The following is a 22,849-nucleotide window of genomic DNA, read 5'->3' on the forward strand; positions in this document are numbered from 1 at the left end:
CAAGCCTGACTGATCCTAGAAGCTTAAAATTCAGATCATGTTCATCCCATGACAAAAGCTGAAGAGCTTAACATTGGCAATCCAAACTCGGCAGATCCGGAACTTGGATATAGGTTATACTGAGTAAATGTTAAACTTCTTTCTCAAAATAAAGCTCTCCCCTTCCAGGAGGCTACAGTCACAAAACAGGAGAACTGCAGAGGTTGGTTATTATTTCATATCAGTCAAACCCAAAACTCATAGTAAAATTAGAGATGTACTAAAAGATAAATAGGTGAGCTAGTAATAAAGATGTCCCTGAATTTAAAAATGAGGTCACGTAGGTTTGCCTAAGCCTTCTGTAATTCTTTCATGGAGGCAAAATTCATCCCAGCACCCAGGAACCTGCAGCCCTTGCTCAGTCAAAATTCCAGCTGGCCTCGGTTAATGACTTTGGATGACAAAGAAGATTTTGCAAATTTGACTGTAATAATTAGACCACAAGGACCTGAGTGTTTGAGCCCAGCAGCACGGTGCTCTGAAGCAGTCTGTTGACTTCAGGACTGAAATATAAAGAGACAGGAAAGTAGAACTTATTTCATGTACAGGCTTGTTGAAATTCCAGCTGCCTTTTTTTCTGCTGACATATTCAAGGTGGGCTAAAAATACACTATTGTGATTTTTGAATGTTCTTATTACTGGATATAGATGAACCTGAGTTGTGTGATCCTTGTAATAAATATTGGATTTTATTTCATCTCAGCACTACTGCAAACTCAGTATTGTTAAAGTTTTGATCAATATGATAAAGCATGCACACATTTTACTGCTAAATTCATAATGCTTCTGAGTTCTTTTATGGTTTAACTCAACTGAAAAGTACACAGTCAACCCAAATTTATAATGGCTTTCCTAAAATAAAAGCATTGTAGTACTAATTTTAGCTATGAATATTATTGCCATGATCGCTAAGGGCTCTGCTTCTTGTGTGATGCTCTCACAATGCATGTGATTTAAAATATACCCTGTAACCTTTGCAGCAAAACCTTTTCATCTCTGCATTTTCCAGCACCTATTTTAGAGTGTGGGTGGTGCAGCGCTGCATTTAAAAAGTCAGACCTAGAAACAGGAGAACACATTCATTCCTGAACATCCTCATAATTTCAAAGAAGTGGCATTGATGATATATTCGATAGAGTATTTCTGAATCTTGATATGAAATGTCTGCAATTGTCCCCCTGAACAGAGATCATCTAATTTCAGTGCAACTTATTATTCTCATTTAGTATTTTACCATTTATATTAACAATTAATTACCCTCTTAAGTGATTTATTTTTCTTTCTATTATGTTTATTGTAATATATCACTGGAGTTTGAGTGTTCATTTAAACACTAAGGATTTCAGGATACAGTTTTATCTTTCTTTTCACTATCTGTCCCCAGTGCTAGGGATGAACAACCTGGCTTGTATATACTAAAAACTTCCCAAGGAAGAAAAACTTTGGTTCAGTCTTTGAGCTGCCAGCTTCTTCAGTCTGCATCTGTTTCTTATGCAAATGTCAAACCAAGGAAAGTTGTGGGCTAATTCACTGCTTTATCAGGGAATGTGACAGTTCAAAAATATCCAACTGTTAGGCCTCCAAGGCAGTATTTTACTAGAGAAAATCAAAAATGAAAGTTTACACTTACGTGCTTGTGACACTGCTGTGATGGTAGCAATAAAGCAGATGAAGTCTCTACCCATAACACAAAATACAGAGAACCCTAGGATAGGATTCACAGATCAGTCCTGCTCATAGATTAATGGAAGAACAATATTAGCCAAGATAAAACACGCTTCCTGAATAATTGTGACAGTAAGCTTTTATTCTGTTCTGCCGTTAAGTAACAAAGCTTCCATCTAAACTATTAAAAACCAGATATTATTTAAAGGAGAAAGCTGTCCCTCTTAAGAGACACTCCAAGCACACCTCAACAGTATGCAAAAATACAAAGAAATGTTTGAAGCATCAGAGGATGCTTAACACTGGAATTCACCAAATGCCCTGCCCAGACTTAGGTTTAAATTTTCTGTGACTTCCATTCTATAATCCTGGGGATACAATGATATCTCCAGTTTAGCAGAGTTTAGCCCCAAGACTGATATACAGTAAGATTTACTCGTATAACCACTTGCACCACTCAGTGGAACAGCGTAGGCTGTTATGTGCATGTTTTGGACCTAGTCACAAACTGATAGATGCAATCTGGAGAGGAACAATGGTAACGAAACAAAAGGGGAATGCTGTCTGATCCAAACAAGCTCAGCAGGAGGCATAGGGAAACTTCAGCTTTACTTTTCCAAGAAAAGTTGCCAAGGATTCCAACACAAAGATGAAATGAATTTCACTCCTAACATGGACTCACAGTCCTTTGCATTGGAAGAAAAACCCCAGTGGCGTTGAACAAAAGCAGATTTTGACACTGAGCTGCCTAATTTCTTTCTCTGGCAAGACAACTGGATTTCCTAAAGGCCAATCACTTTCCAACTTCATTAATGTAATTACTTGTTTTAAGATCAATGGCGTGCATGTAAACATTAAAAAAAATATATCTGCCTGAGAATCTAAAAAAAATTGCAATTATGGCTGAGAACTAAACTACAGTGTTTGCATATACTGTTGCAGATAAAATGCAATGTATAATCTCCTTTTCCTTTGTCTTTAGGTGTAGGCTACGCAGTGATACTCATAGCTCTTTACGTGGGTTTCTACTACAACGTTATCATAGCTTGGTCTCTGTATTATCTATTTTCATCATTCACATTTGAGCTCCCCTGGACGAACTGCGACAACAGCTGGAATAGCCCAAACTGTACAGATCCCAAACTCTTCAACGCGTCAGTGCTTGGCAATGGCACCAAATACTCCAAGTATAAGCTCACTCCTGCTGCTGAATTTTATGAGTAAGTGTTGACTTAACTTTACTATTTATTCAAAATTGTATGTCTAAGAGTGTTTCCATTGGAAGATAAAATAGGTTAGCATCCAGCCTCTAAAACAAGCATCAGAAGACTAAGGTTAACATGCAGTGGTAACATTTGATTTATATTCCTGTGTGATTAAGACCCTTGCCTCTGCAGGCTTCAGTTTCTCCAGTACAAATGCAGTATTTGCCACAGAGCAACATGGAATTCAGCAGAAGTTACAAATCTTTCTTATTATTCCATTTCTGTTCACATCAACTTTGCCAGAGCAAGGAAACAGAGCAGCATTATGAAAAAGACCACTGCAATCCAAACCAAACTGGCTCTAAGGCTTCAAAGTAATCATTGGTTCTCCACTTGCAAAATGTCTCAGAGCAGAGCTCAGCAGTTCAGTGAAGTGAGACAAAGCACTGAGCAGGGAGGGGAGCACCACAGCTGTAAAAAGATGGACCTTTTCTAATTCCTGAGTGAAAGGGCATTCTGCAGCATGGGCCAAGACAGGCAGACACACTCAAATCAAAGACTTGAAATCAAAAAGGTGTACAGATAACTATAAAACAATGATATAAATCTGCATGTAAATAATTACATCATGGATCCCCAGAGGAAAATGTTATTTGATTAGGAGAAAGATAAGAGGGTGAGCATCATGTGAATTGAATCAGCTGTTGAATCAATCCCAATAATCAATCAGTTTCTGTGTTGGAAATGAACAAATCTCAGGGCACGCATCTGCTGAGCTGTTGAAACAGAGGGACAACACTGTTAGCAAAAATAACCTGGCGTGTGTTACAGCACTTGGCTACCAGTAGGTCTTGCAAGTCTGAAACATTTGTGGCTGCTTGTTCCTTATTGAAGACAGCACAATAATCAGTAGAGAAACACTGCGGGCAGGGGTATGGATGCTTTGAAAACAGTAAGGGGATTTGAGTTTAAAGCAACTCAGTACAATGACAAATATTGACAGCCAGGAAATCTACTTCCCTTACAAAGACAGTATGCAGTGCATTCAGAACTTTAATATAAATTGATCATCTTTAGCAAAAAGCTATAGGAATGCCAAGAACATGACTTTAAAATGAATTATGAAAAATTATATCAGCATCTTCAAATAAAGAACTGTATTATCACAGAACTTCATGTGACCAGCATTTAAAGAAAGGTTTTCTTTACAGTTGTCTTGGGCTTAAGCTTTTTTAAAGCAAAATGCAATCCTCACAGTCTCGCTTTTCTCACGACTTAAAGCGCATCTCTGCAATTTCAGTTATCACATCCTGCTTGGGGGTGATTTTGTCTTTGTACTGGGTGCTGGTGGAATCTGCACCATGCTTTAAGCTCTACCAATCCAGGAAAGAGCTGTTTGCAGTTCTGCATGCATACTGAAACTTGACATATTAGGGTTCTTTCCTTGCCATGAAATAGAGTTGAATTACAGTTTTTTAAATGTAAGAATAAAAAGGGAATTTGATGTTTCATTGTGATTTGGCTTCTGAATTTTGAGACAGTTCTTAATTCCTTAGGCCCTGTATTCTTTAGTAGCTAGATTATATTGCAAAAATGAAAAAATTCATGTAACGCAATCAGTGACAGCTGCTTTCCCATCTGTAAAAAGGGGGAATCGCATTATGTTATTATCCAGTATTTGGATTAGCTCATCAAGTCCAGCTGTAAAGCTCAGGTGTGGACCCATGCTTGCGCAGCTTCAGTGGGTTCAGATCCAACCTAGAAAAGACAGCCCAGCTCAGAAAACAGTGTTTCATCTCATATCCAATAACTGCCTTTGCTCCCATGGTCCTTTTGCAGCAGCCAGAGCTAGATCTTCTGACTGCAAAGTTTCATGTTAAATGCAATGGAGTTAGGAAATAGGAGTAATGATGTGATGTTAAATTTGCATCAATATAGCACATTTACAAAATAATGTACTGTTGTTGGATGTAGTATATTATGAACAAAGAGTTCAAGTAAAGGTCTGACTGGTTGTATTCCCTCTGAAAATCCCTTTAAGTAAAGTTCAAATATTCCCTTAAAAATATGAAGTGCCCTTACACCATCTTGCACTACTGCTTGTACTGCTTCTGAACTGGACCCAATTGTTTACATAGGAATTACACCTGGTTTTCCTTGCTAGATAGCCATAAGACACTTAATTCTCCTTCTAGGTTTAGGTTACATCAAGAATATACGTAAACTTATGTAAACAGGGAGACCTGAAACACCAAACATCTCTTTTGGGTGGGACAAGGACTGAAAAGAGGGATTCCAAAACAAGCCACAAGCATACAGCTGATGTGGCTGAGAGAAGCAGACACTTGTTCCTTCTTCAGGACATAAGTCCTTCACAGTGCAAAGCTGGCAGAAACTTCCTAAAACCACCCAGCTGCCAGAGCTGACTCTCCCATCTCTACCTCCACTGCACAGAAAAAACTGTAGGAAGAGGTGGCAGTGCTGTGATGTGACATTACTTTGGTACTTCCAGAAAGGCACCACTAAGCTCCACAGAAATATGCTAATCCTCACTGCTTGTACCGAGACAGAGAAGGGAAAACTTACTAAGGATCTAGGCCAGATCTTTCAGCTGTCCAGTGCTTGGCAGGGAGGGAGAGCAGGAAGAAATCACTAAGCCGCAGACTTGGAAGAAATCACTTCAAATCGTAATTCCCATGTCAAGGCATGACAGAGGCACTCTGGCAAACTTATCTAGATTTTGTTTTCAAGCCTCAGGAGTTGGGCAATAATGTGGGCTGAAGTGGTCCTACCCTTATGCTTTCTAGAGAGCATTTCATTTCGCTGTCTGGTTTCAGTTATTCAGGCTCAATTCAGGCCAAGTTGTCATTGACGTCAATGGGTCGCTTGCTTAAACCAGGAACACAGGAGGGAATGGGACCTCTACAATACCTCATTAGTGATGGTTAAAATGAATTATAAGGCACATGCACACTGCAAAATTAACTGAGCAAACACTCCAAAATCTGTCAGCGTCCTTCTGCTCATATTTAGTCATAAGTCCAGGAATAAAAAAGTCAGTTCCACATTTCTTTGGAGATGTACTGATTACTTCCCTCTTTTGTGGCTTGGAATTAAACACAATGCAGAGGACATTCTATCCATTCAACATATGTCAAAATGATTCATTAAAAACATTTATTTGGAAGAACAGAAGTCCATCTCTCAAAAAAGAAAAAAGCTCCTTTACCTATTCCATAGCACTCCTATTTAAATATTTAATCTGAATTTGGGAATACTTTATTTTTGTTCTCTCCATCTTTGTGCCTGGAAAGAGTTGGTTTCCATCTTGCTTTCATTTATGCTGACAATGAAAAAATACCAGCTTGAAGGAACAAAAGCACTGCTCTTCTCTTAAGGCCCTGTGCCTGTAACAAAAAAATTTGTTCCTCCAGGAACGGATCTTGACAGTTTTTTAAACAAGTAGTAAAATTATCAGCAAATCCATTGAGCTACAGCTATTTCCTTCTGACACTGCTTTTCCCAAAGCTGTAACCCATTCTTTCTGTATAAGAAATAAAACACATTTTAATAGGAACATTTTCCCACCAGATTCAGTAAAGGACATCAGCAGAACTCACAAGTCTGCCGGCAGAGATTAATTGCAAAAAGGCTATCTGTGAACAAGGAATGAGGAGAACATTGAGTTGCAGCAGTCCACATCTATCATATCTGTACACAGTAATTTATGAGGAGGATATGAACCAACAATACCCTGCAAAAATCCTCACTGTATAAAGTAAAGGCCACTTTTATATAAGAGGCTTGTGCTGTGGGGTACAAGCCTTCACAGGAAATACCACCACAGACTGACTGAAGCTCCGCATGGTTCTGTGACATAGCAAACAGTAACACCAACCTTCCCCATGTAAACAACTGTGAACCTGCCCAAAAGAGAGAAAACACCAGCTCAACTAGAAGCACAGGGAATTGTGTTTGCAAATAAAAACTGAATCAGACAAGACGACTTAATAAGAGGAGATACATAGGAAATGTTTGAATATCTTGTTTGCAAGTTCATAGTTTGAGATTTACATATGTGCATCCCTGCACATCATATATTACTGACTTTTTGACTGCAGAATGTTTTTGGACTCAACTAAGTAAATTAATAATCTTTTTCTTTTTGGCTCAGTATACAGAAATTTTTAGTTGAAAGCATTTATGCACAGGAAAAACAGCTATTCCAAAAATATTTACATGTGCAGCTTTGAAATTTGCTTTTCATGTATGCTCACACCTCCACATTTGTTGGCCATTTACTTATACAAAGAGAAAGGAAATTAAATGTGAGTGCAGTGAAAATCAGTCCACATGTGTTCGCATGTTCTTAGGTTTTGGACAGCTTTATGGAAATGATTCCTAACCCACAACAAGCCGTCTTACAACAAGTTCAGAAGACTGGAGAAATAACAACTTTGCCAAGCTAACTTTTCCAGAGGGTTTTCATGAGCGCACATCAAGAGCAGCACATTACACTGCAGGCATAACAGCCTGCTTTGTGCTAACTTGCAGGAAGAATTTAACTGCTTAGCTCTACACAGAATTCTTTGTAGTTTGGTAGCAGTACCAGGCTCTGAGCAATCATTACAGAGGCCGGGAGCACTGCTACAGCACCTCTCCTGGGCTACCTTGCATTTGAAGTCCTGGCAAGTCAAGGCAGAGCCCCTCTGCAGCACGTCCTTCTTGTGCTCAAGGCAAAGCCAGCAGAGGTGCCACACGTGGCTTTTTGCCCCACAGGCACAGCACAGGGATCCGTGCCCAACCCACAGGTAACCAGCTCCGGTCCCCTGCCCCACACAGCTGTGCACGTTCACATTGTGCGCTCTTGAAACAGCATGGCAGTAAAAGCAGTGCTGCAACTGCACCAGAAGCTTTTACTTCTTTAAACTGTGCAAAATACCTCATCCAAAGCTACTTAATCAGGGAGCCTTCCACAGGGAAAGAAACAACTGTATTTTATACCCTGAAGGAAACCAGCAGCGAGGACAACTGAACCATGGTTGCACAAACATATAAATGCAAGAGATGCATCTAAGAGAGCCTTCTAAATGAGTAGAATTATCATGCCTCAAATCGCCTTCTAAATTGAGTATGTAATTTAATTTCTATAGACTGCTCTCTGTATACACTGTCAGTACTTTAACATCTTCAGACTACAATTTGCATTAAATTTTAAATCATAAAAGCTAGTCAAACTGCCCAGATAGGGAACAGCGCTCAGAAGATCAGTTCTATATCTATCTATTTTTCTTTATCAATTTCCTCAATACTCATTCCATGAGAACCACTTGGGCTTGATCCCCCACAAGTGAATACTAACTTGAAGAAGTACTTGGCCAACTCCCTAAATTGTATTTTTGAAAGCTATAGCACATTTGTTTTGCATTCACTTGCCATCTCCTCCAAAACTGAGGATTAGCAGTCATTTCTCAGAGGCAACTCTGCACTCAGAAGTGATGTTTACAAACACTAAAATCAAACAGATTTGTTCCAAATAAAAGCTTTCTGTTGGAAGAATTTCAGTTTGTTGGACTGTGAATCTGTTAGTTAAATAATTAGTTAGATAAATTGATTACATTTTTCCATCTAAAATCTGATACGAACCATCTAGAAATTGTTTGGATGAATGACCCTTCTATGGATCACATCTAATTTAAGTAAATTATTTTTACATTACATTTTTAAAAAAAGATTGTCTGAGCCCATAGAGGTGTGTGGTTATATTAGTATTGGAAAAATAAAATTATGATTGATTTGGGATTGTAAAAGCAAGGCTTATTCCAAGATCTTTAACTTCACCTTTTTGGATAAAAATGTACTGCATTTCTAAAACAGCCTCTGAAATCGCCCCAGGGATGAGTTACAAAAATGTTTCCTTAGAAAAATGTTAGCAAGAACCAATCTGACAAAATCTAGGAGAATTCAACACCTAGAGCTCTTACCATCTCTTTTCTGGGTATGGATTAATGTTTTGAAGTGAAAAAAATTGAAGAATTTTCAGTCCAAGACCCTTAGCATTTCTTTTTCTTTTATGTCATTCCTTCCCTATACACATCTTTGACCATCCCTAAGGAGTAAGTTCTCAGTGTGGAGACAAAGGAAAGGGCTTTAGTAATGGGAACGCTAGGACGCAGGTTTGTGTCACAAGCTGTTAGTGGAGTTGTGACTCCTCCAGTTACTGAGTCTGAGCAGCTGCCCCCTCCCTCCCCAATAACCTATGTTACCTAGGTTTTATATGTGAGCACCCAACAGATGGGCTTCCTGTTGGCTCTTTGACACCACATTAAAGAGCAACCAAGTGCTACACAAAGACATAGCGAGAAACAGTGATCCAGCAAATAGCTTGTCATTTGCTGATTCCAGTAGAGGTGAACTTCTTCCCTTTGGCTAATTGTGGGGAGGAAGGAGGGCAAGAACTGGTGCCAGAGTTATGGACTGACTTGTGGAATCTTCCCAGCAGGGAGCACTGGGAAAGGAAGGACCAGCATAAATCTGGAGAGAGAAACTCTGAATGCAGCTTCAAACTGAAATGATTTTATATTCCTGCTCCTCTTGCAATTAGGCAGACAGACTCTTGGGACCTATATTTACAGTCTCAAAGTCATTGCAAATGTAATTTACAGTCCCTTACATGGAAAGTAGTCTTGGCATAAATCAGGCTCCTTTGCACAAATGGCTGATAAAATTAATTTCTTATTAGCTCCTCTTTTATTTAGCTCAGCACAATGTGTCCCTGTTCTGCTTTCCATCAGCTCATCTCCTAGTATCTATTCTCCATCCATCCTCATAATATTTTCTCATCCTTTCTGCATATTTTTCTCACCTATTTTCACCTTTTTTTTCAATAATAAAGATCTTCAGGCAAAATATTAATTATTTATATCTTATTGCCTCTAACTATTGCTTTCTGTCTGACTCAGAGCCATGACTGTTGAATTTATTTTATTATATATGGACAAAATCTCTATACTTAGGAAACAAGAACCATTCTCAGTAATTTTGAGCACAACCTAAAGCAAATGACAGAAAACTGATAGCAAGTGCTACATCTCTCCTGGCTCCCTGATGTAGGGATTTAAGAGATCCTTTGATGCTACTTTGCCTGTGACATGTACACATCTTTACAGCACTGGGAAATGGGACGATCCTGCAGTAAGACAACTTCAGTATAGGAATGGATCTTGCATTATTCTGCTGTAATATCAACAGGTTGAACTTGGATATTTCAAGCTCTAAGCTTTATGAACGGAGAATCTTGAAGTACCACTTAATTCCCATTTTCTTCTTTGTGGCCATTGCAAGGGAAGTGACTGAATATAATCTAAAGGAGCCAGTCAGGAATCTATCACTCCATGTGCTTTAGGAGAAACAGAGTGAAAGCAGCCTCAGCTGCTCCTGAAATAGAGTACTACTTAATGGGAAACAGGTTTAATTGTGGCATAATTGAGCTGCTAACTGGATTTGCAGCAGCATTGCTGATGTATGGTAACTTTGATGAACATGATGAATGCTAAACTCTTTTCAGATTTGCCCTTGTTCAAAAAATGACCATTTTTCAAAGTACATTCCAAAGCTGTACTTCAGGCTAAGAAAGTCTAGTCTAATAGTTTGACTGCTGCTTTTCCTCTCCATATATTCAGAAGTCAGCACATCTGAATCCAAATCACAGTCTAGCTACTAGATCTCTTGCTTTTTGCTGCAGCTGGAACCCAAATGTAGCCTCTAATTGGTAAACACTCATGAATTGCTTCCCAGCAACCTTCAGAAAAGGCATTTTTCAGAAAGTTTCTAGGACTTAAGAGGTCAGAAAGGAAAAAAAAAAAAGTAAAGGAAGAGGAAGCAAAATCCACCAGGATTCCATCTCAGAAACAGCAATGGTCTATGAAGATTTCCTTGCTTAGCTGCTCAGTTACACAGCTGTTTTAATTGGCTGCAGAATATTTTTTCTCTTCCTATTTTATGATCCCTTATCCTGATTAAGGGAGCAGAACTCCTGGTTTGGAGACGCTCCTGAAAATCCTGGGAATCTCACACTTGAAGTGGCAGTTCTGTCAAGTGTTCTTAACAGCAAGACATTGCAGGCTGCTCCTTGGAAAGCAAACAGAAGCAGTCTTTTAAAATTCAGAAAAATGTTTAGGCAGGAAGAATAAAAGGTTAAATGGACACAAAGAGTGCAAGGTCAGGTTCTGTTTTTCTAAAGGTTCATCTGCACGTTGTAATCCAAAGGACTTTCTTTATAGCATCCAACTATAATAATGATAATAGCATAACTGTGACAGCACAAACTGCGCAATTTCTCCCAGTCTCTGTACAAATTTGCTTATCTGAATCTGTGATGCTCTTCCCAACTATATTTTTAACACTGCTCAAACTGGTAAGCTTAGAACAGAATCAAGCATCTCTGTCCAGAATCCATTCACACCTCTGGATCCCCATGAAAACACACTCTACTAGCAGAAATGTGAATAGCTTCCATTTGCCCTCTAAGGAAAAGCTGGATTAGATCCACCTACCAGTTTACCTTTAATGTTTTTTTTTCTAATGAGATATCAGAAATTCTAGCTCTCAGCATTTTGCTGTTTTCACAGATAACAGCTGAGCACTTAGCTATACAGTTTGTATAATAAGAGTTAAACTCATCTCGTACATTCTAAATAGGAAGGTTCTTTGAATATATGTCACAGGCACGCTGTCATTACCCTTTTAATGCCTGACATGTAATTATCCTTATAGTGCCACAGGAATTGAGCAGCTGCTTATTTTAGGACGATGCTTCTAAAAAAGAATCTTTTATTCAATGAGGATGTATAATAGCAACAGTCCAAGAATACAGTATTTCCTACAGAACAGAGCTACAGAAGCTGAACTGTTAAGTTCTTGGCCAATTACATCTAGATACCCTTGGTATGAAAATGGAATTATATGCTACACTTGTAGATTACTAAATGGGTTGTATCAGCGGGCCTTTATTTTCCCAGCACGTTTCTACAGTTAAATTAGTATAGAGACTTACTCAGTTTTCCCCCATTTAAGTTGACACAGATTGGCTCTGTCTCAGAGTTCTATCTGACTCATCTCTGGCCTGATAAGACAAGTGCTGAAGACAACTCTGAAGTACCAGCTAGCTAGTAAGAGAATGTATGCACAGTTAGTGGGGCAGGAATCGACTCCTCAGGCTTTACTGTCCACATGTCTGAAGTCACACAGGGCAAAACACTCAGTACTTCAGTTTCTCCAAAATGCAGTTATCTTGTATATGTCAAGGTCCTCCACTGATAGGGGATTCATCAAGTTCAGTTGTGTTATCACAGTGCTAAGTCTATTATCACAGTGTCGATCGAGGTCAACTATTTTACTCAAGCAGTACATAGCAAATAAAGGCAATAGAGAAAGATGAGGAGAAAGATAGAAAGATCACAATTACTTGTTCTGAATGAAAACTAAAAGACTAAGAAACTGCATCCCCAAGCCAACATCCCATTAGAACTGTTCCAGAACCAGGAGTTAGCTTTGCAGTTGCCCCCTGGTACAGGGCTCCAAACACAATGCCATTCCTCCTCACAAATACAGCCTTAAGTGAAATATTTCTATGTAGATCTGATCAAGCAACACGACCCCTCAACAGCACAGAGCAGATGGGAGGAAGGGAGATTCATGGCAACATTCGCCCACATCCCTCTGTCTTGTGCACACAATGTGTTTTGGCAATTCTAATGGTGGACTTCACCAGTCCTTGGAGAGATACTCTTTCCTACACAACTTTTTGTTGATCTCAAAAGAATTACTCTACTCTGCTAAGCAACAGAATTTCTTCTGCTATTTTCCCACTATCTCAATGAACAACAAAGAGTTCTATGTCCATTTTGAATTCACCAATTGTTGCTTTTCCTATCCAACCACTTGCCCATTTGCAGCCTCACAGAAACTCATTCCATCAGAAACTCATTACCCATGGTGCAAGTAAGCTAGCTGCTTGCTTATCTAGAGTCACAGAACAATTTAAGTTGAAAGACATGACTGAGGGATATCTAATACAACTTCAAAAGTAAATCAGCCTATTCAGGCTCTTTACTGGCCAACTTTTAAAATTTCCAAGGACAGAGATTCTTCAGCCTCTCTGGGCATCTGCTCAGTGCTTAAGGAAACTAGAAGATAATGAGTGACACTTCCAAAATGTGGGAAGCAGCACAACATATGGCTTCACAAGAAAAACCATTAACTGCTAGCAGTATCTGAAGGACAGCTCCTAGCACAGTGCAGCATCCATTTCCACTGCCCACAGGATGGGATAGATATAAGCCCTTTTCCCTCAGTGACTTGGCTTTGTTTCTGTGTATCTGGTATGCAGGCGAGGAGTTCTGCACCTGCATGAAAGCCGTGGAATCCATGACCTTGGCTTGCCTCGCTGGCAACTTTCCCTCTGCCTCTTGGTGGTGGTAATCATTCTTTTCTTTAGTCTGTGGAAAGGAGTGAAGACTTCAGGAAAGGTAGAGATAATATTGTCCTTCTATCTCAACTACGTTCTTTGTCTTCTTTAAGAAGTGTCCTTATTCTAGGAACAAAAGACTAAATCACTGCATCTGAGGGATCCTTGGGGACTAAACCATGCTAGAGGCGTTCATATGTGTGCAGTGGAAGTACACAATCCAGATTCAGCCTTTATTTTATCTACAGATTCTGCTTGCATGATGTTTTGACTGGAAATTTTACGAGCATATTTTCAGATCTGCATTGGTGGTCTCAACCGAGAAAATACCTTGAAAGACACAGATGCTTTAAATTGTCTGATGTGCATCCCATTTTTAGCCAAATGTGCTCATGTTTTCATGCTTTGTTGTTACATAAAATGGCATGAGAAGAAAAATAAATGCCTAATAAAAGGAATTTGAAGTTTCTCTGATATCCCTTCAGAAAACACCTTACCAGAAATTCTGGGGTTGCATTTTCATGAAAGTATCACCCAACAACATCAGGCAGCGACAGCAGACCCTTCGTTATTCTTTACGTGTTTCCTCCAGGGCATACTATAAAGAGCTTCTCCATAGAACTGAAAGGACAAAGCCAAGAAGGCACCAGCTGTATTTTTCACACATTCTTAAATCTTCTGTAACAACTTATTAACCTTTAGGATCTCTGTTGTCTGCAGGTTGTATGGATAACAGCCACTTTGCCTTACGTTGTATTATTTGTCTTGTTAATACATGGAATAACCCTGCCTGGCGCATACAATGGAATAAATGCATATCTGCATATAGATTTCAGAAGATTGAAAGAAGCCACAGTAAGTGTACTCTTCTGCTCTCATTCTGTATTATTAAACCTGTTACCGCCGTTACTAAGTTGAAATTATTAGATCTAAACTCTGGAAATAACACAGCCTCATTTCTGCTTTTGAATAAGCATCCCCAGTATTTCCAGTAGTCTGAATTCCCAGCATCCTCCATGACAGGAGTACCTTAGCCTGAATTCAAACTGCGCTGATCACTAAGAACCTGCACAAAGGTGGTTCCATCTGCACTTGTCCCTTGAGAAGTCCACTCTTTGACTGTGCGCCCTGTAAATAACACAAAAATGTATTGCACATGAAAATTGAATTATAAAAAATTCAGCTCTCTAAAGGCTGAGAATTACCGCAAGAAGAAAATTTTGCTTTTTGAGTCACTTGGCAAAACATTAACCTGGCAAACAAAAATCCAGGCCTATAAGCACTGTAATAAATATACTAAGTCAGGGCTTTAACTCACCTAATCATTGTTATTCTTATGAAGGACACATTCAATAGGATGGTGTTCCCATCTTTCTATAGAAAGTAATGTACATTTCACTGTATCACTTAATAGTGTGTCATTCTCATGAAATCCACCCAAACCAACTCAATTTGTGGAGTACCTTGAAAGTACAAATTATTTCATCCGTTGTAAGACAAGACCGAAGTATAGTCATTAACCGATGAAATTGTCAGCATTTCAGACTAACAGAGAATGATGATCAGGTAAATCTTCCCAAAGTCCTATTCTAAAAATAATGCTGTCTGAGAAACAACTCAATATCTCCGTGGATAGACCATTCAAACAGATACAAAACTGAAAAGCAAGAATGTGGTTCTACTGGTAGGAAAAGAACTGTCTTGAAAATTGAAAAGCTCTTAAGAGATATCTGTGTAGTCTGCGCATAGTTTAACTGTATGTTTCCTATACATTCTATCTTGATTTTTTATATTGTAAGTACTGCTGAGAAAAACATCACACATTCTGGATGTCCACGGAGCTGCGTCAGCTTGCATCAGCTCCGAATCTAGGCCTCCACACTCACAGCTGTCTTCTGTGTTTGGAAGGATAATTCTGTGCACTGCTGTTTCTCGTCTTAACATTTTTGCAGCTGCTGCTTGGCTGACCCCAAACGTATTTGTTGCTATGACGTTTTCAAATAACTTAAAAAAAAATATTGCTCTAGAATAAGAGACTGGAGATGCGTTATAAGAGAAGTTTCCCAAACTGCTTATCATGTCAGCCACCCCTGCTGGCCCACAGAGCCACCTGCTGCAATACTGGATTTGCATGTTTGATCTTTGTGCTCAGCCCCAAAGAGCAGGCACTTGCTTCAGTTCTATGTCAGTGTTTCCCTGATTTTCATTTGCAATTTCTTTTTACCAAATTATGAACAACAACAAAAAAAAGGTCGCAGTGATGACCTGCAGCAGTCTCTGCCAATGCTCCTGCACAAAGCACTAAAGCATCTTGCAAAGGATCCATGTCAAGGTCCTCTCATTTTCCAAGGCCATGTACTGAACAGTAGTGAGAAAGCCCTAAGACACCTCAGTTCTCAGTGATATTGAACCCACAAATGATCTCTTATAAAGAGAAGAAAATATTCCCCTGAGGATCTCTTTGTTATACCAATGCCCAATAACATTCCTTGCTGAAATTCTGAGAGCTATGAAAGTCCCATAATCATCCCCAGTGCACAAAAGGATACAATAAACGTTCATGTAGGGCAGTTACATTTCTGTTCTGCTAAATGAATTGGGATTAAGTATGGAGTGAAATCAGACATTGAGAAGTACTCACTCTTTCATACACCTTAACAAGTCTTCTGAAGACTGTATAGCATCTGGAGGTGCACAAATTGTTTCTTATCTACAGTAATTCTTTAAATCCATATACACAAGAAAATAATGTGTATTTAAATATAGAATAGTATAAACAACCACAAAGAAAGCTGGGAAGACTGATTACAGTCAGCTACAAAATGTTTGATATATATATTTTTTTCATTTCCAGAGCATATATGAACAGTATCTTACTGTAAAATACTTTAATATTAATCAATCAGAAGACATTCTGCATAGACTATGGACATAAACTGCAGAAGAACCAGTCCCAGTGATCATCTTCTGTCTCATTTTGTTATAACAAAGATGCTTTGCATTTAGTTTTAGTCCTAAGAGAGTTTCTAGTTTCTGTTCTTTTTTCATTTAAGTTGATCTTCCTAGTAGGTGATTAGGAAATAGAAATTATGAGCAAAGACTTTTACTGGACAACTAAACATATGTAAAACTCCTTTGATAGACACCTGCTGATCTCTTACTTGCAACAGCACTTACACAGAGACTTAACAATACTTGAATAGTAAGAGAGGGGAATTATGATGAGTACGACTTCATTGGCAAGACACGGAAGAGCCATTAGCAATAAATGCTTTGTGATGGTAGCACACACATTTAAATATAACTTAGGAAAAACAGTATTTAAAAAAATTCAGGCATACAATTTATGGAAAGTGCTTTCTGGAGGAAAAAAAAAAAAAAAAAGAATAAAAAAAGAAAAAAATACAGGAATTTTTACAATTTTTACCTGCACTCACCCACAAAAATTCCCTTTGAAGAGTACAGTCCTATTTGATCGCTGCGTTTGTGTGGAGGCAGAACATTAAGGTATAGCTGGGTATAAGAGGAATGAGCAAGGAATTCACTTTAGAGGATTACATTCCTATTTAGTAAAAAATCCATAATCTTAATCCCTATACGAAATGCAACCATATCTACCTTTCCCCCGGTTCACAGTAAACATCATGGATTGCTCTTCAAAGTAATCACCAACTCTCAATATCTATCTTCAAACCCAGAGCTCAATGAGCAGTTTTCAGTCATCAGCAAGCAGTAGTTGACAGCATCTACAGTGGGAAAACAGAGATCACTAGCATAAATGCTCCCATGCATCATGTTAGGATTGGATAAAGCTCTTGGCTTGGGTCAGATATGAAGGGTTGACATTAACATCCAGATGGACTGGACGGAGTTCATAAGCATCCTAGATTTATTAGAGTCTCCCTGCTAAATAGATGAATTGGGTCTGATCTCGTAGAGAGGGATGAAAATAAAATCCGATGCTTTCTGTAGTCTCAAGCACTTGGCAGATTTAGCCAAAGATGAAGATCTCCTTTTTAGAAATGCTGGGAATTATTCACTCTACTGACTGTTGCCCTTGAGGAATTTAGCTAGAAGGTGCTTATTTAAATAAATATCTCTGTTCAACAACTGTATAAATGAAACCCTTATTAATCAGTGGAGACTATGTCCAGGTTTCTGATCCAGGAGACCAGCACTGTGGCATTGTTCCTGACAGCTGTCTGCACATCATGTGTGGATAGCATGCTGGAGGATCATTTCAGAAAACGTTAGAGCATTTTAAAAAGTTTTCTCTAGCGGACAATTCTTAAAATGTCTGATCTGTGTCTGACCTGACGTTTAATGACTATCACAGGAGGAACTCCTTCTCCAAACAAATGGGAAAGAAAGCAGAAAAAAAAACAAACTTGGTTGGTTCTGTTCACAGCCTTTCAGTCATGCTCCAGCATCTGAAGAAAGCAAGCATCATCTAAGGCGTAATTACATGCCATGAATAAAGCTCTCTTATGGGAAAGAAAATGACCTGTAACTCTTGACCCAGTAACTATTTTAGGTGTTTGGCTGTACATTCCAAACTAACTTGGAACAAGAAGTAGTGGAAATGCACCCCTACCAGCAAGGAGAAGAATTCAAGCGATCAGTTCAGTACTCATCAAAAGCTCAGAAGTACAGAGCGAAGAGGACTCCCCACAGAGGCAGTAGCATGCATGCTCTGCAGGCTTGTCCACTGTGTTAGCCTTTACCATTTCCTGCTCAGGGATTTCAGACCATGCCCGTGCTACATGCTGGGGCTGAGTTCATGGTGCTGAGCAGTGCTTAACATTTCTGTGAGCATGAGAACTGATCATTTATGTTCAATACTGGTAGCTTTTTACCATCTTCTCATTTGCCTGATGTATCTTTTAGACTGAACTGACGCTCTGACAATGTTGGTGTCGTTATGCAGGTATGGATTGATGCAGCTACTCAGATATTTTACTCCTTAGGAGCTGGGTTTGGTGTTTTAATTGCATTTGCCAGTTACAATAAGTTTGACAACAACTGTTACAGGTAAGACAAGCTATTCTTTCTTTACTGCTTCAGAATAATACTCTTTTATTCGTTAAATGCAGCAGGAATAAATGCTAAACTTCAGTCATTAATGATGGTCAGACTTGTGTAGACGTAGCAACCAACTCAAAACTTGAAACAGTCTTGAAATTTTAGCAACAGGGACCTGCCAAGATATCTGCAGCACCGCAAAACAGAGTGGGATTAGAGTTAAGGCTTTGGACAGCTGTGTAAACTGCGCTTGTGTTTGCCTTTCAAACGTACCATTAAGAGCAACAGCGAACAGAGGATTAAAGCTTATTGGTCCAGGCACTAAAAGCAGAAGGACTCCAGTTTCTAGAACTGTTTTAGTGTTGTGTGAGTGTTTCGATATTTTATGTCGAGCTCCAATTTAGGAATGTACTTTAAATCAAGTCAGCTTTTAAGTGTTTTGCTGAATCACCGCCATGGAAATCCAACCAAAGCTGTTCTGCACCTCCTGAGAACTCCCAACGTTTAGAAGTTTTGTTAACATTCCATCTTGGAATGAAAACAAGCATCTTAAAAAAAAAAAATCCCGTGCAATATAAATGCAGAAAGAACACTTATTATAAATACATTGAGAACTGACGGAGAGCAAAAATGTTCCAGTGAAAGGATCACAGAATCATAGAATGGTCTGGGTTGAAAAGCACCTTAAAGATCATCTGCTTCCCCCCCTCCCTGTGCTGTGGGCAGGTTTGCCAACCACAAGACCAAGGATACAAGAGAACATACAAATTTGAACTTTAAATATAAATGGATTGAAACTAAAAGCATGGAATATTTTCACTGACTTCAAAGAACTTTATACTTAACCAGGAGTGACTTTAGATCCCCTTATTGTTTACAGTAGGTGATACTAGCAGGTTTGAGAACCCTTCACCTGGAAGGCTAGCCACAACAATCATCCAAATACCACTTATTGTCTCCTGCAGTTGATTTTGCATTAACTTCACAAGTAGCTTCCTCTATAAAAGTTTTTTTCTTCTATATTCTCAGGAGTTTTACTCTGAAATGGAAAAGTACACTTGAAACTATGAAAATACCAGAGACTATATGTGAAATCATATTATTTAGTTCTTAGCTTGCTAAATTTGTCCAGTGTTACTTGATAAGACCGGCTTTCACTGTCAAATTGTCTAGTGTTGTCAAAGCATACCAATATCCAGAGAACAAAATTTGGCATTTGCCACCTATGTTTCCAGGTAGCATTACTGATGAAAGGAAATATTTACTTTCTGCTTATTGAAGCACCGTTTGGCATCACTAACGTTCACAGAGATATTCCCTCTATTCTAAAGGTCACGTGCAGCAGGCAGCTACTTGTCAGCCATCCTGCAGGTTAGGGAGGCACCTACATTAGAGACCATGGCCAGACTTTCCTCAAGCTATGTTTGGTGATAGGGGCTGTTAATACAAAGGAAAACACATGTCTGTCATAATATTGTGGCAGATTGAAAAAATGATGGCTTTGCTTCAAGAGCCAATTTGGTTTAAAGGTTAAATATTGTACAAATTGATTTAAAAAGTGAGTTGTGGGCTTGTTTTTTAAATGCCTAGCCAGCTTCATAGATGAAGGGGCCTCCTTACAACAGACAACTATCATTAATCTGAGTGGTAACACAGCTTGCTAAAACTGCACTGGAGTTATCTGAAAATGTTCCTGCATATCTGCTCACATGAATTGCTTCTGACTATTTCAAGTATTCCCTAATGAGGCTCTCTCAGGGTACTTCTTTCCTATAGTATGGCTACCAGGATGATGAATTTACTCCTTGGTATCATAATATAGCTTTACTGATTTTCTTTTTGAGCAGAAGTCAGCGTTAAAACAAATTAGGAAACAGAAGTAGGTCATTTCGTAGCGTAGTATGCTGATATGAGCTCTTGATGTTCATAACAATTGCATAATTGGAAACAGTCTTGTGAAACTGCTTTGTAACAATCCCCACCTTAATATTGTTTTCATTTCTACTGGGCTATTTTTCTTTCCATCATTAGGGATGCTTTGCTGACTAGTACCATTAACTGTGTCACAAGCTTCATCTCAGGATTTGCAATTTTCTCCATACTGGGCTATATGGCTCATGAGCACAAAGTTAAAATTGAGGATGTAGCCACTGAAGGTAAGAAGTGAATTTTACACTACTTTTAATCCTCCTTTTCATCCACCATTTCCTTGCAAATATGCTGATACTTGTTTCAAACAAGTGTTAAATCTCATGGAAGTGACCTGTGTGACATTACTTGGAACTAAAACTGTGTGTAGATGCATTGCTGAAATGTGAAGTAAACTGTGTTGATTCATCTCAGCTCTGCTGCATTGAGGTTTCCTAGCACCTTGCCCATCACAAGTTCAGCAAACAGATTTACCACTGTATAGAATCATGGAGGAACGTTGCTCTTTAATGCTATAGGTAAATGTTTCGAGTAGTTCCGGTGAGGTTTGCTGTAGTCTTTTCACTTGTAACAGGTCACCCATGGTCTCATTTCCTACATCTCACTTATCACATCCAAGAATTCTCTTGTCAAACAGCATAGTCTGCACCCACAAGGATCTTCTTCTAATACATAACCGAAAAATATCCAGTAAGACTGTGAATGCCATAAAAGATTATTAAAAATGCAAAAAGAATGTAATGGATTTTATCTACAAAACTGTGATGAGTAAAATACTAATGTACTTTGGATATATTTCTTGCATAATGCAAGTTTTTGTTTTAACAGTTACTCAGAATTTGATGTGGACTGATGTAGGAGTCAACTTAGTCATACCTTATCTCATTAAAATGCACACTTTTATGAAGTTAAGAGACATATTTTTGTATTACTTCTCTTTTTCCTTTCTATTTCAGGAGCTGGTTTAGTTTTCATCCTCTATCCAGAGGCAATTTCAACTCTCTCGGGATCTACATTTTGGGCTGTGGTATTCTTCATCATGCTCCTTACTCTTGGCATTGATAGTTCTGTGAGTATTTTTTCCTTCTAGCCTTGACCATTCTCCTTTACAGTTATAACAGGAAAAGTATCTACCTGAAAGACCCGTTTTGTTGCTTTTCAAATAAACACTGTGTACCCTCCCTGAATCTGCTTTCAGTCACAGCCAACATACCAATGGCATTACTCCTTGCAGTATATTTAATTAAAGGCTCACAATATTGAAAAGGTTTAGGAAGAGATAAAAGTAACTTACAAGCCAGAAAGCTCATCACTTTTTTTTATGACCTTTGAGAAGGGCTGTTCATCAATATTTATTACTATTCCAAGGTATGACCCAACATCGCTGCTATGAACAACTACTACTACGAACCTGCAATGAGATTTTGGACTCTACTTATAAGATACAAGCTGCAGTGTGGCACTGAGGAGTTTCTGGAAGAGATTTTCACATGCACTCAATTGCACTCATCCGCTAAAAATGTCTGATGCTGGCCTGTTTTATTTATTTCTTCCTAAAAGCAGTAATACAGAATTTCCTGTAAATTTAATCAGAATAATTGTATCAGAATATTTCCATGGCAGTTTCATTTCATTATCTTACTATATAAATTCTAACTAATATAAAATGAAGACTGAGAAATACTGAAACACCTGTTTTTACAGTGAGGAAATAAGAATCAGTAACTAGGAATGAAAAAATATGCAGATAAATTCGGTATTGAGTTAAACTTTCCAGCTGTTGCTCAACACTGAAGGAGTACATTTGACCTTTCTACAATATGATGGCTTATACTGTACCGTGATACTCACAATCACAGAAACTTCAGCCTTGCAGAAATTACCCCAAAGGCCTGAAATCTACATCCTGACTCAGAAGTTTCAGCCCAGATTATATCTGGTAGTGTAGCTTAGTCATTTTTCGTGTAGAATTAAGTGTGAAGGATGGAAAGAAAAGATTCAGGTCAATGGAAAGACACGAATGACAGTGCAGAACTGGGAGAAGAAGATCCACGTTTAGATCTAAAATAGTTAATTGTGCAATAGTGGTAAATTTAAGACAATATCTGGAAACATTTGAGTGACAAAGACAAGGCTTTAGATTGTAGAACACACTTTTCCTGCAATCACATAAAGCTCTTTCTTATGAAGTTAAATAAAACACTACGTGCTGTTAAACCGTGGTCAGATTTTGCTCTTTTAATATATAACTGGAGGAGGAAACAAGGAGCAAGGATGCACTTGTTAATGCTTTGTTCAGGAGTATTTTTAATCACCATTACTGAAGAAAATTCAGATTGTCCAGTATCTTTTATCGTGGTCTTTTCAACTCTCTCCCTGATCAAGTACCTCGAGGGGAAATTAAAAAATTTTGAAGATAAAAATCAAAGAATCCCAAAGCTGTAGTTGAATAATTATATACAAACAGTTTTATAGGCATATAAACCTGCACTGGCACAGAAATATACAGCCATCTGTACAA

At 38.5% G+C, this 22,849-nt stretch overlaps 1 protein-coding gene across 6 annotated transcripts in view; it reads left to right on the forward strand.

The window, feature by feature from the left end:
• Positions 1 to 22,849, forward strand: part of SLC6A2 (solute carrier family 6 member 2) — a 74,722-nt gene that overhangs the window by 21,729 nt on the left and 30,144 nt on the right. For all 6 annotated transcript variants that reach the window (XR_006180188.1, XR_006180189.1, XM_042877136.1 and 3 more), the window contains 6 exons: positions 2,687 to 2,924; positions 13,300 to 13,438; positions 14,098 to 14,232; positions 18,305 to 18,408; positions 20,431 to 20,555; positions 21,285 to 21,397. Coding sequence is in view for 4 of the 6 variants with exons in the window: in XM_042877136.1 (XP_042733070.1) it covers positions 2,687 to 2,924; positions 13,300 to 13,438; positions 14,098 to 14,232; positions 18,305 to 18,408; positions 20,431 to 20,555; positions 21,285 to 21,397 (854 nt within the window). In the remaining 2 variants the exon portion in view is untranslated. The remainder of the gene's footprint in view (positions 1 to 2,686; positions 2,925 to 13,299; positions 13,439 to 14,097; positions 14,233 to 18,304; positions 18,409 to 20,430; positions 20,556 to 21,284; positions 21,398 to 22,849) is intronic.

This window comes from Lagopus leucura, unplaced genomic scaffold (assembly GCF_019238085.1).
Source record: "Lagopus leucura isolate 7727_CA_CO unplaced genomic scaffold, USGS_WTPT01 Super-Scaffold_100017, whole genome shotgun sequence".
Taxonomy (NCBI): Eukaryota; Metazoa; Chordata; class Aves; order Galliformes; family Phasianidae; genus Lagopus; species Lagopus leucura.